Source organism: Ischnura elegans, chromosome 2, assembly GCF_921293095.1.
Source record: "Ischnura elegans chromosome 2, ioIscEleg1.1, whole genome shotgun sequence".
Lineage (NCBI taxonomy): Eukaryota > Metazoa > Arthropoda > Insecta > Odonata > Coenagrionidae > Ischnura > Ischnura elegans.
In genome coordinates this window covers 33,402,825-33,416,930 of record NC_060247.1, presented here as the reverse complement: position 1 = coordinate 33,416,930, position 14,106 = coordinate 33,402,825, and the positions used below count along the sequence as shown (strand labels likewise).

The 14,106-nt window shown below is 38.1% G+C and overlaps 1 protein-coding gene across 3 annotated transcripts in view; it reads left to right on the top strand.

Annotated features, from left to right (window-relative positions):
* The window catches only part of LOC124153568 (solute carrier organic anion transporter family member 4A1), a 65,506-nt gene that overhangs the window by 45,171 nt on the left and 6,229 nt on the right, over positions 1–14,106 (top strand). For all 3 annotated transcript variants that reach the window (XM_046526829.1, XM_046526830.1, XM_046526831.1), the window contains 5 exons: positions 4,992–5,166; positions 8,011–8,517; positions 9,918–10,020; positions 10,712–10,833; positions 12,692–12,955. In XM_046526829.1, coding sequence (XP_046382785.1) covers positions 4,992–5,166; positions 8,011–8,517; positions 9,918–10,020; positions 10,712–10,833; positions 12,692–12,955 — 1,171 coding nt within the window. The remainder of the gene's footprint in view (positions 1–4,991; positions 5,167–8,010; positions 8,518–9,917; positions 10,021–10,711; positions 10,834–12,691; positions 12,956–14,106) is intronic.

The following is a 14,106-nucleotide window of genomic DNA, read 5'->3' as shown; positions in this document are numbered from 1 at the left end:
ATAAATATTTATCAGAGAAGTGAGAGTAATATCATTCACATTGCTAATCTTAAGCACTGCTGTGAAAATATCATGGTGGAAAATTTCTTGATATTATCATTTCAAACGGTTGTGTATATCAAATGATTCATGTTCTTTCTTATGAAAAAATTGCGCCTAATTGAATGGAGTCATTACCGGTGTTTTGGAAGGAATATGTACTTGTTGTTTTCGTTCTGAGGATTCCCTTACATAAACATCACTATGGACGTGAAGTGAAATCAGGATTTGTACCTCAAGAGTTGAAGTAATTATTACCCTTAAGGCCGTTTTACACGAGGCACGTCATTGCGCTGGTTAGCACTGAAAACATGTTGAAATAGCGAGAATGCGAGCTTGTCATTAGAGCAGGGGCTATTTTGCCGTCTCGCGTCCACGCATTCTCGCATGTGTTTCAGCAATTCACCGCTTTACACGACGCAATTTCGATTGCGCATTCGCGCAAACGTCATATTGCGCGATGACGTATCCCTTGTAAAACGGCCTTTACATCAAGGGCTAACTCTTGATATATCCGCTCGAACGATAATGGGTAAAACCTTGGCACCTGTCGTCTGGCATACTTATAGAGATACTTTTTTTGCTCCTATCTCCTGTTATGAAAGGAATTTACTATGCCAACGATGAAAATTACTTCAACTCTTGATGTATATATGGATTTGGAGTGTGCAATGAATGTGATAAATCTTCAAATTTAGTGTCTCCAGCGTTACATACTTTTCTTCGGATGAGCCAACGTGCGGCGGGGAGTGGAGAGGGGCTACGGAAAAAAGAATGGGAGCGAAAGAAAAAACAAAGTCGTCGTCATGAGTAGGCATCGTGATTGCCCTAACGAAACCGCATTTGTGGTTCCCATTAAATTTCAGAAATCCTCACGGCGCGAGGTGGCCCAGGGAAAGCAGCTCTCCCTTTCGACTTAATATATGAAATACTCATGCCTGTGCCGTAGTTTGGAGTGAGCTTTCCTCCATCTATACGCATTTCGATTGAAAAAACTTCAGCCCACGCTATGGTTAAACTCAATGTTCAGCGAGGAAACATTATGACTTTTAAAAATTTTGGTTCATTTAAATAGAATTTTATGACTTTGTTTTGGATGAATCGCGCAGCTTTACATTTGTATTTCATCAAGTTCACGGATTAAGTCTTTCTGCGCTGCTAATATGCTCCCTGCTTATTCAAGACGTGGTCGGACGAGGGCGAGATAGCTCCTTTCTTTTATTTTTTCCTTCGAAAATCTTCCCACAAAAATATTGACGAATCCTAGCTTCTTCAGGGCTCTGCAACAAATATTTCTTATGTATGTTCTTTACGATGGGTTCGCAGTTATCGCAACACCAAGATACTTCACTTTATCAATCGCCTTTATATTGAAACCATCCACAGCATATACATGGAAATAGTTGTAGGGTCGAGTCAAAGCTATGAAATTTTGAGGATTTGACTGAGTTTTTTTTTTATCCCATCCACACAATGCAACAATATTCTATGGTCATTGACCAAGATAGAGGGATCGCGTGATGGGAAGAGGATCGGACAACTTCAATTAATTATTGACGGGGAATCGTCAAAAGATTTTACGATTGTGCAACACCCCGAAAACATTACCGAAGTTAAAAACTGTATTCGAACAATCGTTCATTCATCAATTCATGTGGCAATTTCTTTCTTTTTTGACTTAACAGCCATTTGACATTTGACTTCAAGTCATCCAAATTTAATCTTATGAAAACTCGCAAAGAACCTTACCCTTGAACCTAATAAAATTACGCCATGCCAATGCAACGGCATGTTTTAGATTTACTTAGCAACAAATTATAAGCAATAGGTGAGCCGGTATTATCACAGTTCTCAGATATCTTAGAGCTGTCTATAATTGATATACGAGAGGGGACCAAAAAATAACCGGACGAAATTTAAAAAATAGAATTTTTTGTGTTACAAACGTTATTCAACTTCGAAATAATCTCCATCAACAGTGATACATTGTTTCAAATTTTATTTTCCACTACGCAAATCACCTTTGGTACTCATCTTTTCCGATGACTTGCAGCACCGCCTTCGATTCTATTTTCACCTCAGGAATGTAATCCAAACGTTTCCCTTTCAGCGCCCTTTTCATAGGTGGGAACAAAGGAAATCACAAGGTGCGAGATCTGGTGAGTAGGGTGGGTCAAGAAGCGGTCATACGGTCTTTTGCTAAAAACGGTTTGATCATTTCGCCACTATTCGTCTCATGTGAAAATCTTCAGTTAAAATGCGCAACACAGAACTCCACGAAAGATCATTTTATTCTGCGAGTTCCTCAATAGTAAGCCTCTCATCCTCGTACAAAAAGGTACGAATTTTTTCGCATTTTCATTAGTTCTGTGCGTGGAAGGCCGGCCCGGACATTGAATATCTTCGATCCACATGTTGCCGCGTTTGAATCGCGAATACCACTCGTACACTTGAGTTCTTTTCTAGGCGTCTTCTTTATAAACTAGAGACAACATATCAACCGCGTCCGACGCACTTTTAAGGAGTAGAAAACAAAATTTCATCGTTTTACGTTGTTCTCGAATATCAGCCTTTTTCAAAATCGAAGAGGTCGAAAAACTCTTCGAACGAAAACTGTCGCTGGGGCTCGCTGAAACCGTCTAAAGCTACGCCGTTTCGCATACTGACTCAGAAAGGGTGAATTAACACCCATGCCGTGGGAGAATCCCAAACTATTGTGACGCGCGCTGCGATTTCCTTACGGTTATTTTTGGGTCCTTCCTCGTAGCCATATTTGTGTTCTTACTCTATACATGAAAAAACGTACTACTAATTACGTCCGGACTCCGTTTTGGCGGGGTAAGTCCTTGCCTGAATAACTGAAGGTCGCGGCGTCGAGTCTCACCTGAGTATGATTTTCGTACCATCCAGCGAATGAGTTTTTTACATGGCTCATGTAAATGTCATTTAGCCCAATAGCTTGGAAATAAATAAATATATGAAATATTACAAGGCCATTGGAAAATTGTTCAACCATCATAATTCGAAGATGATATTATTGCCCGATTAGTGTTATAAACCCAATGAGTAAAAATTTTAAATATTTTTACCCACTATCTTGTGTAGCTTAAATATTTTAATCGGATCTTTGATCTCATGTTTCTTATTTCTCTGTCCGCATTCTGAACCGGGGGAACCGCCTCTTCTCTTCCCTCGAATTTCTCTCTTGATCAAGCGGATTGCTGCGAGAGCGACTCTTGATGGGAGTGGAGCTGCGTCCGTAGCACTCCGAGGCGCCCAAGGTTATTCCATGGGAAGCCTTCATTAAGGAACAAAAGTCTGGTCACATTCTGGGAGCCAGAGTCTGAGATAATAGAGGATCTCCTTGAGGGCGGCGGAGATGCATCAGCTGGACACGCGTCACTCCCTCTCGACCTATCTTTATTTCGTGACGTATTACTTGCTTACAATTTAAGCCATCACTTTGAAAAATTCCAGAATATACACGGTGAATCCTTTGCAATATTTGCCCTTATATCAAATTTGAAAATGTTTCTTCGGTTTTAAAACTGATACGAAAAATGTTAATGCTTGAATTTCGGGAAAATGCTGAAAAATGTCTATTCAATAAGCTCTGAAAATTTTAAACTGGTACCCTAAGTTTTTAACGAGCAGTCCTTTAGGATAACGAAAAATAAAATACGACCGGTGGAGCGAGAGTGATGCCTATTCTTAAGTGTGTAACAATCGGCTTCCAAGACTCGGCGAAGTAACAAAAACCGTCTACGCTACTCCCGTTCGAACCATTTTTTCGTGGCGTATTACTCGCTTAAAATTTAAGCTACCTCCTCGAAAATCTTCTGAAATAAACGAGTTTTAGGTTGTGATAAAAAATGCAAAATACGACTGGAGTGAGACGGAGTTATGCGTATTCTTATCTGCGTAAATGTCGTCTTCAAAGACTCAGCAAAGAAAAAAAATTCACGAAATAATCTATCTGGCATGATGAGTCTCCTAAAAATATTTGGATAGTAAGGAAGAGGAATCATGATATGTAATTAGAAAAACGTACTGATTTCCATAGATAAATATTTGCAGGCTTAGTGTGACTTTCTTCAAGAAGAATGACATTTTTATCGGATGATTAATCCTCGTTAATATGCAGCCGCATCCACGTCGCACTACTTGCTACTATCCACACTGACAAAAAACGTCTTATTTGTTCTCTCTCCGTGGCACTACAAGAATTTTGTATGCATTAAATTAGACTAAGTATTTTTCCGGATGTTAAAATATTGTCATTTTAGGGACGCTTTCGTGGTAAATTCTGGTATAAATTGAAATATAAACTCTTGACATGATATTTTGCTCCTACAAATACCTACTTACACTCTTAGGAGTTACTCTTTGAAATGCTCATGCTAAAAAGAAATCCATCTTGTAAATGGTATGAAAGGGAAAATGTGGGAAGCCTTTGCAAAAATGCGTCTCAATTGCGTTTATAATCATCTATAATTCATTTATAATTAACGCATTAACACAGCTATGAATTGTCTCAAATTCAAGCATCGATTTTATTGTGGTTTCCATGTGGGTCAATTCTGAGTTTTCTCCTGCCAAACAAGCTACCATACACGATAATGAAATGAAACTTCTTCAGCTTAAGTTTAACTTTCATGTAACTTTAAGGCAATAAATTGTAATGCTAGAGGAAAGATAAAAAGTAGTGACCGATAATAATTCTTCGCAATGTTTGCAAACCTACTCTATCTGTAGTCTGATTAAAATTGTCTGATAAAATTTAGGCTGATTTATAGCGAGGTTGTAGTAAACTTATTGCATTGAAATTGCTACACTGCCACTGCAGGGCTCGAAGTTATGAGGAGGTGCGATTCTCCTGACATTTTCCAGTAAATAATTATGTAATGGCGTCCATGGTTTACCTTAATGACTGTTTTTTCCTCCGTGCGCAGGAAGTTGCAGTATCGCAGGGGTCCATCAGGAGTCCCCCGACCAAGGGGGCAACCGATGCCGAGGGGGACGATGCCGAGGACTGTGGATGTTGGATGATCCGGCCGAGGTTCCTGAGGAACTTCCGTACGGCCAAATGGGTTCTATTCTTCATGTGCTGGGCTGGAGCCGCACAAGGTACAGTGTACTCTTCAGCAAGGCCGTTGCCTGAATTTTTTTCGGGGGGAGAATTTCATATGTATTCGGTGGGGGTTCACTCACGAGTACACCCCTCATAATTTGATAGTTTTGAAAGCCGGATTTCCCTCGGCTCAAAAAATGATCATTAATATGCATTTTTAAGTGATATAAAATAGATAGTCCTACGAATATTTGTTTAGTTGATTTTTTTTAAGTATTGTATGTTCTGCGTTTACGTGATAGGTCGGATGTGAACGATAGCGTTTATGTGTTATTCATTTCGACTGTATGTTTTTTTCATAAAATTTAATTCTCCCGAATAAGAAGATTATATCAGGATTTTAATGGAAACCATGTTAAATTATTTTAATTACTGACGTTTTCCATTTCCTTTGATAATGCCTAAGTTATAGATTAGAATGGTGATGGTTTTCCGGGTTTACACCGCGTTAAACCCGGAAAACCATCACCAATCAACAAACCGCGGAGGCCTCCGTAATTATAGATTAGAATGTTGATCTCAGCTTGTGGTAGCTGCGCAGCCTCCTTTAACGCTCTAATTTATTGATGTGAGATTGGTAAGGATTGGTAAGGATTTTAATGGCCAAACCTCCAACCAGCTACTCGCACGCAACTCCTGAAATTATCCGTTTCAAAGTGCGTTTGCGTTTTGTCCCAACTCCGCTACGATCCTGTGACAGTCTACTTTTCCCGATATTGCAGTTCTCTCTGATCGTCGCATGCGATGTAGCGTTGATGATGATAATGATGAGAAATGGAAGCTATTTGTGAAGGATCTGCAGAGTCTGCGTCTCTTGTTTGCTTTTCGCTTTGAAGAGAAGAAGGGTGGCTCACGCAGTGGAGCTTTGACTGAGACGGGGAACTCCGAGTGGCGGCCGGTTGCAATTTTTCGAATTCCTCTCGCAAAATCTGAAGGAGGCCGCTCGGGGATGGTGGGGCGAGTGGGTGTCACTTAAAATTAATTGGTGTCTCCTCCCCTCGCTCCCGCTTTCGGGAGGTACCCTAATGAAGGAGCAAGCGACGCTGCCTCTAAGCGTTGTGTACGTCGCTTTTGCCGCGGGAGGCAATCGCTGGCAAAGCGTGTCATCTTTCGGCCGCGCAAACACTTGCCTGGATAGTCCGGACATATGCGAGCTCGAACTGGTAAACTCCAGAATATCGGTAGCGTACATTGAAGCAGCGTGTGGAGCGAACGAAAGCGTACAGAGAGTGTTTTCAATTTATGTATCTGGAAAGCAGGGCCGGAACTAGGATTTCTGTCAGGGGGAGCAAAGATCAGTTTGCATCCCCCCCCTTCCCATATAACCCCACTCACCCTCCCCCACCACCAATATATAATACATCCGTAAGCTATTTTTTGAAATCCGGTAGGTAAAATTACTCACCGTATGTTTGCTATTAAGAGGTTATGTTAATATTATTGTTTAATGATTTATAAATTAATAATTATTGCTAAAGGGTTTTATTAGAAAAAGGAAATAACTTTTTTCGTACACTTCTCAAATTTTGCCTCTCTCTGAAATCTGCCGCCCGGGGCATGTGTTCCCCGTTCCCCGCCTTAGTTCCGGGCCTGCTGGAAAGTTATCATTAAAAGGTGGTTGCCTCTACAATTCATTCCACACACTTACCGCACCACCAAACCTCGGGTTGCACCAGTCTCGATCGAGCGATCGAAGAAATAATGCAAAATATAGCATCGCAAAAGGTGGCAGGTTTTTCGCTCCTGATTTAAACTTTAAAAGATTTCTGAAGACTCCAATTGTAAGTTGCTTTGCGTTGCGCAGCGACAGGGGCGCATCTAGGAATTAAGGCTGGGGGGGATTTTAGGAGCAACTAATACTGGGTTGTCTGGGGGGTATGGAATACCCGCCAGGGTAAGCGGGAGGTGCGGTGGCCCTCCGCAGAAATTTTTTAGGATAAATGGTGAGTTTTACGGCTTTCTGAGGGATATTTTATAAATCCTTACACTATTCTATAAGTAATACTAATGCAATTAATTAAAATGGATTAAACTTAAAAATTTCTCTGAGCTCAGAGAAATGATTGCGCCACTGCGCAGCGATGCAATCAACTATTATGCTGCATACATGAAGAAATGCTGGCATGCCATACACGAAAACAAAATATTTATGCTCTTCTTATTGATTTGGTCGATAAAAAAATATTTCATGCATGATAAAAGTTTCTCTGATAAATTAATACGCTACAGAAAAGGAAACTTGAACAGTAATCGATGCTAAAATAATGTAATTTTAATATATAAGTGGTTGTTTACGCTTTCAATCCAAAAATATCAATAAAATTGAAAAATTTGGAGGATACAGAAGTAGAGCTGATCGGATAAAATATGTTAGAATTTTGACATTAAATCAACATAAGCACTATAAAAATTAATTAAAATTATGTCAAAACTCTTGTGTCTTCTTTTTAATTCATGCATACCTAGTTGAATTCTTTTTATTTTTTAATTGTAAAAAACACTGTGATGACCTTTCATGCCTTTATATATCAAGTGAATATTATCATATTCATTCATAGCCCTCAAAAAGATATAAAAAATATATGAAAACGCTTTTCAAAAATGTTACATATCATTCTTAGGCCAATACTCCGAGGCACTAATAATCATTAAAAAATTGAGATCAAGAGAGAAATCCACCTGTGTTAATAGAGACCAATGGGCTAGATTACCGGCTAAGATTACCTCAGCTTATCCACGTATAGCATAGCCAATACAATAAGAGTTCAACATTAACATTTGATGGGCCAAAACAAAAATAAAAACAATAAAAATTTCTTTTTTGCACACCTTTTGAGCAGGAATGGTGGTGAACGGTTTCTTGAACGCCTCCGTGTCGACGATCGAGCGGCGCTTCGGACTGCAGTCGTGGGCGACGGGCATCATAGTGGGTGGGTACGACGTGGCCTCCTTCGTGTGCCTGCTGCCCGTGTCCTTCCTTGGCGGCCGCCTCACCGCCTCCAAGCCGGCGTGGCTCGGCGGCGGCATCCTCATCCTGGGCATCGGCTCCCTCGTGTTCTCCGCTCCCCAATACTTCGCGGGCCTCTCCATCGAGGCATTGGACGCAGAGGCCAACGGCGTCAGCACCTTCGTCTGCGCCGTGGGAGGCAACGCCACCACCGGCCAAGGCGACCTCTGCTCCTCCCGCGACCCCCTCACGCCCTCCAAGTTCTCCCACCTGTCCCTTTGGTTCTGGATCTTTTTCCTCGGTCAGATACTTCACGGAGTCGGCTCTTCCCCGCTCTACACCCTTGGAGTGACATTCATTGATGAGTGCGTGACCAAGAAGATGTCTTCGGTGTACTTGGGTGAGTATAGTGGTGAAAAGCACAGGCAGGCACCTGTGATTTGGGTAAAATTACAAATAGCTTTGTGGTAACTTTGTTAATAAATTCGGAATGAGCATAGATGTGTTAAAAATGAGGACTGATGAGTACTCAGTTCCTTTAAATGCAACATTATTATCATATTACTAAAAATATACCATTATTCTCCCTCCACATAGAGGCTTCTTTTCATTTATATTAGATGAAATAGCATTGTCTTCTGTACGTCAATCCTATCTCTGAACGTATGTTAATCCTACCATGAAGGCAAAGTCGGATTTAGGATTTGGGGGCCATGAGATTTTTTTCCCTTCTCATCTTCTGTGATTGCCTCTTCCTCACAATTATCGCCTCCTGGGGTGCCACAGTATTTGTTCAAGTGATGGGGATGGGGAAATTCAGCCCAAATCAATAAGAATGAGTCTTTGAAAGCCACTAATTTAATATTATGAAAATTAGTGTCATCCACGATCACAAGGATGAAAACATTCACCGTTCGAAACCTCTTCAGAAAAAAAATTTCAATTTAAAAAAATACAAAATATGCTATACAGAGGACTTATAAACGTTTTACGAGTATTGCTTATTGCCTACACTCGATGTGATAAGTATTGATTGTTGCCTATACTCCTAGGAAGTTCCCCCAAAGTTACTTCTGGATCCGCTTCTAGGTTGCACTAAATGTCAAGTGTTTAAATATAGTACTAATTGAAATCATGGAGGTCATCACTTGGAGTGTAAACAATTATTTATTTGATGCAATTATTCCTATATTCCATGAAGTTTGTACAATATGTCCTTACATGGTCTCACTTATTCACTCCGGGTTGATTTTAAGTAACAAAATATAGATAAATGAGGACTGAGGAGTGCTCAGGTCCCTGAAATGCAACGTTATCGCAAAAAATATCCGATAATTCTCCCTCTATGAAAAGGTTTCTTTTTATTCATGTCTTCTGTGATTAGAAATGTAATGGAAATCTCTCACAGTATCTTTTGAATTCACTTCTTTATTCATTCATTTGGACACTTTTCACCTTTCTTAACAAAATTTCTTTTGAAAAAATTAAATTTATCCCAGGAGTGAGAAAATTATAATAGTTACCAATAATCAAAGTCTGAAGATGCAAATCCTTCCAAGGGTCTCAACTGTGAATGGAATAAGATTAAACTTACCACTGAAGCAATCCTCCTGGCAATTTCAAATTTAAATTCACATGTTTAAAAATTTAAAAGTGGAAAACAAAAAGAATATTAAAATCAAATTGGATCTCTATGACTGCTGATATTGTGCTGGTGAGATTCAAAATCAATTGATTTTCAACTTTTGGCTGTCACAATGAATTCAATATTTTAAAATTATTCTCATTTTTTTATTCCAGGAATATTTTATGCTACTGCTATATTAGGACCTGCTGCTGGCTTCATAGTAGGGGGTCAACTTTTAAATATTCATACTGATATTTTCAGCGTTGATGTAGCAGAGTAAGTGCTCATATCTTTTTTTTTAAATTTCAAATATTTAAAAAGAAATGAACCATTGCCTCTGTGATCCTTACCACATTGGGCATAGAAGCGTGACTGAGAAGTAATTTTATACCCCTTGGAAAGCAAATAAGTTCATAGAAAGCTCTTGCTACATGGCTGAAGGGATTGTTTGTTTTTTAAGGTGCCTGTACTCGGCTTCTAGCACTCATATATAAGTGTAAATTTTGTGTTGCTGCATGAGAAGGCAATCCAAACCAACAATTTCTTGGTTTCAATGAATTCCATTATTTGGATTTGTTGTGCTAATTTATTTAAAGTAATTTTTCACAAATTTGCAAAATTATTCAGTTATTGTGATCATTAAATTATTATTTTCTTATTACATACCTATTTAAATATTTATTTAAACTAAAAAATAGAAATAGTAGTAAGTAAAAATAGAAATATGTAGTAGGTAATACATAGTAGTAAAAAATAGAATAGTAGTGAATTAATTTGGCCGTTAGGTAATGATTAATTTTGTTCACCTCTCATCAACTTTTCTGAAGTTATTGGTATTGAAATCTATAACAGTTTTTCAGTTTTGAAGGGGAGGAACCTATTTTACATAATTGATAATCGAATGCATACCTGAGGCATACCTAATTTATATATTTATTTATGAATTTGTTTTTTTTTTTTTATTCAGAATAGGAATCACTCCTGAGAGCGGATTGTGGGTTGGAGCATGGTGGATTGGATTTGTCCTCTCAGCCATGATCTGTGTTGTCATAGCTATTCCTCTGTTGGCATTCCCACCATCTTTGCCAGGTGAGTAGCAGTGCATGTATAGTAGCCACAATCATAATATATCATGTTAATCACTAAGATAAATGAGTATGCACTCTTTAGAGGTCATGCTATACATTTGGTGGAGTTCTAAATAGCTTTGATTTACAGTGTGTATAATCACCAAATTACTTTTTAAAAAACATTCTTTTGCATGGAATGATTACTAGTAACTACGCATTGATTAAGACATGCCTTTTAAAAGTGTATTCTTCATCTGTGCAATTATGATTCTAATCCATGACACAATGCCTGCATTATGTTGTCTGTGAAGTAAATCAGTTCTGTAATTTTTTGCAAGTACATAATTTTTTATTGAAATGTGTTGTTTGTTTTAAGCATGCATTGGTGTTCTGAGCCTCCTTGGTTATATTTTTTGAAGCACAAAAGTTGAGATACATCATATTATTGAGGAAAAATCATATACTAAACCTGGTGTGAAACTACGATATCTAAAAATGTGGTAACCGTGAGATGTACGAGTATAATAGGCAAACAAGCCATTCTGTTCACAAAAAATCTCTTTTAGAAGCACTTCTTAGAATTTTTTTATCTTGATATGGATTAACGTAAGGTAAATAACTCATTTTTATTTGGTAGAAATTTACCATTTTTTATTGTAAAAGAAAGCTATTGATAAGTCTGTGATTTCCGTAAAACAGCTTTCAAATAACGCTTTAATTTCATTAAAGCTGTGGGCTGATATTAATGGTGGCTGATTAGTAGAAATGTCCAATGGAAGATGTATGAATGGAAATTAATGAAATTTGAATCAATCTGCTATTAGTTCTTAACCCTTGAGCTGTGATAGCTAGACCACAAATCATCCACTCTATCTGTTAAAAACAGCCAGGGAATTCAGAGCCTTTTTTCTGATGGAAGGAGCAGAAAAGGTAAAAGGCCCTTGTAATCTCCTCCTTATCATTTTCCCTATGGCCCACGGGAGGATGCCCCCATTTAAGGATGGATTAGTGGAATATCATATAATTTGGTGAAATCATTTCATTGGCCAAAGGCCACAAAAAAATATTGTGTGGTTAGTTGATTATTTTTTAGTTTGATATTAAACACCGAGGAAATCAGTTGATATTTACCGGCATAGTTGCATAGAGTTTCAACATAAACATTTAAATAGTGGTTGATATTTATTAGCGTTGTAGCTCTATTAATCTACTTCTCTCACACCCAGTCAACAGAATGCATGGGAGGATTGAGAGAGTAGATTACTAGTCGTGAGGAACCTATTCTTTATCCTAGGTAATTTTCACAGCATCTTCCAATAATCAACAATGAATTTAACTTTTTGCATTATGCCCACAAAACATATAGCAGCTGATTTGACAATACATTCCAGTCAACAAAGTATCACAATGGGCATTGGCAATCCAGGAATTTTTTTGGGTGGGGGGGTCCAAAACCAGGGAGGAAAATTTTTGAAAAACAAGGTACTAAAGTAGAGGGTTTTACACTAATTTTAACACTTTTCATAATTAAAAAAAAACTTCATTTTTCTGAAAATCTTTTGTAAATTCATGATTTTTCAATATTTGGTTTTCTTTTGCAATATTAAGTAGGTTAGTGTGCTTTTATATTTCGTGGGTGGGGGGAGGGAGGGAAGGGTCCGGACCCTACAGAGCCCCCCCCTTGTTATGCCACTGAAAATAGGCAACCTAAGCTCCCCCAAAGCAAAGTTCTGGTTAAGTGTCTTCTGAAGTGTTAGTAGAATTCACTAGGTTATTCAATTTATACCTATATTTATGTAATAGTGCCCACTTTTCATGACCTCACATAATTTTTTCAACTTGTGATTCTCAAATGTCTTATTTGTTTTCTTTAACAGGGGCAAAGGCAATCCAGGCACAAAAGGTCTGTGAAGCTCACGCTGGAGGTGATGATGCGATTGGGGGAACCACTGCACTGGCCACTGGAAATGTCAGAGGCCTGCCTGCTGCATTTCGATCTTTAATTGCCAACCCCACATTTTCTTTCCTCACTCTTGCTGGAGCAGTTGAAGGCCTCTTCATCGCTGGTTTTGCAGCCTTTCTTCCAAAGATTATTGAAAACCAGCTTGGCATCAATGCTAGCAGTGCATCACTTTTGATGGGTGAGAAATCATGGTGCTAAGAAATTTAAAAAATTATATTCTCAAAAATGTAATGACTAGGCACTAAGAAATACCAAAACAGCTTATGAATTTGATTCAATTAAATCTTTCAATAGCAATAAAACGTAATCATTCCTATGGTAATAATAAACAATCTAAAAGTACTTCCATCTAATTGATAAGGAGATGTAGCAACTTTTTAGCTCCCATCACTTTTTCCAGTTGGCATTGCATGGGTTCTTAACCTTTCCCTTGCAAAGTGAATGCAGGAAAATATCACTCACGAAATTAAAAGAAAACCCTCATACCACAGTGGAATACCTTTTTTCTGCAAGATGCAATGCCATGAGAACTGAGGGAGTGAATGTGATATCAAATAAATATGTATGTACATATTTAATTTTCAAAATTATACGATGTATTTTACTCCACCTTTAAGCTAAATTTATTAAGTACATATCACCTAGATAATGATTTAATTCCATTTGTCTGTTATCTTAGTGATAGAGAAAATAATGTCCTTCCTTGCTCATAAATTGTAGGAGCGACATTTCTTATCTTTCTACATTCCACCCTTACTTCTTTTTTTTAAGTGTACACCACTAATGTATGCATAGTTTTGCTTCCTATTATCTTTGCTAGGCTATATTGTTTGCATGAAAATGTTACAGAGGCAACATTTCTAATTGTACCAAATATTTAGAGGGAATAGAATTGCCCTGTCATTTTTTTTTTAATAGAGCTTAACGAAAATCATTGGAGGTTTGTCATGTCATGATCATAACCTGCAGATTAATTACTTTCTTAGAACTGGATAAAAGTTTGCTTTGGCTATATTTAACACAAAGGTAGATAACTATACAGGCACCATTTCTTTTATTCCTATGTCATACTATAGCTCTGATTGCCTATTTCTGTTCCCTCAACTATTATACACATTTGTTGTAGGATAGAATTGAATAGGGGCATGAAACCATAAGTTGTTCTCTTTCGTACATTATCCAACTCAATCTGAATTTTTATCCTTAAAATTAGAGGTATTATGCTAGCTTATTAGTTATCAATCCTGAATCTATATTATACCTTCTCCCTCAAACATATTGTATTGGGTATGAGACTTTATTGCAACCAACGTCTGGATGATAATGTTG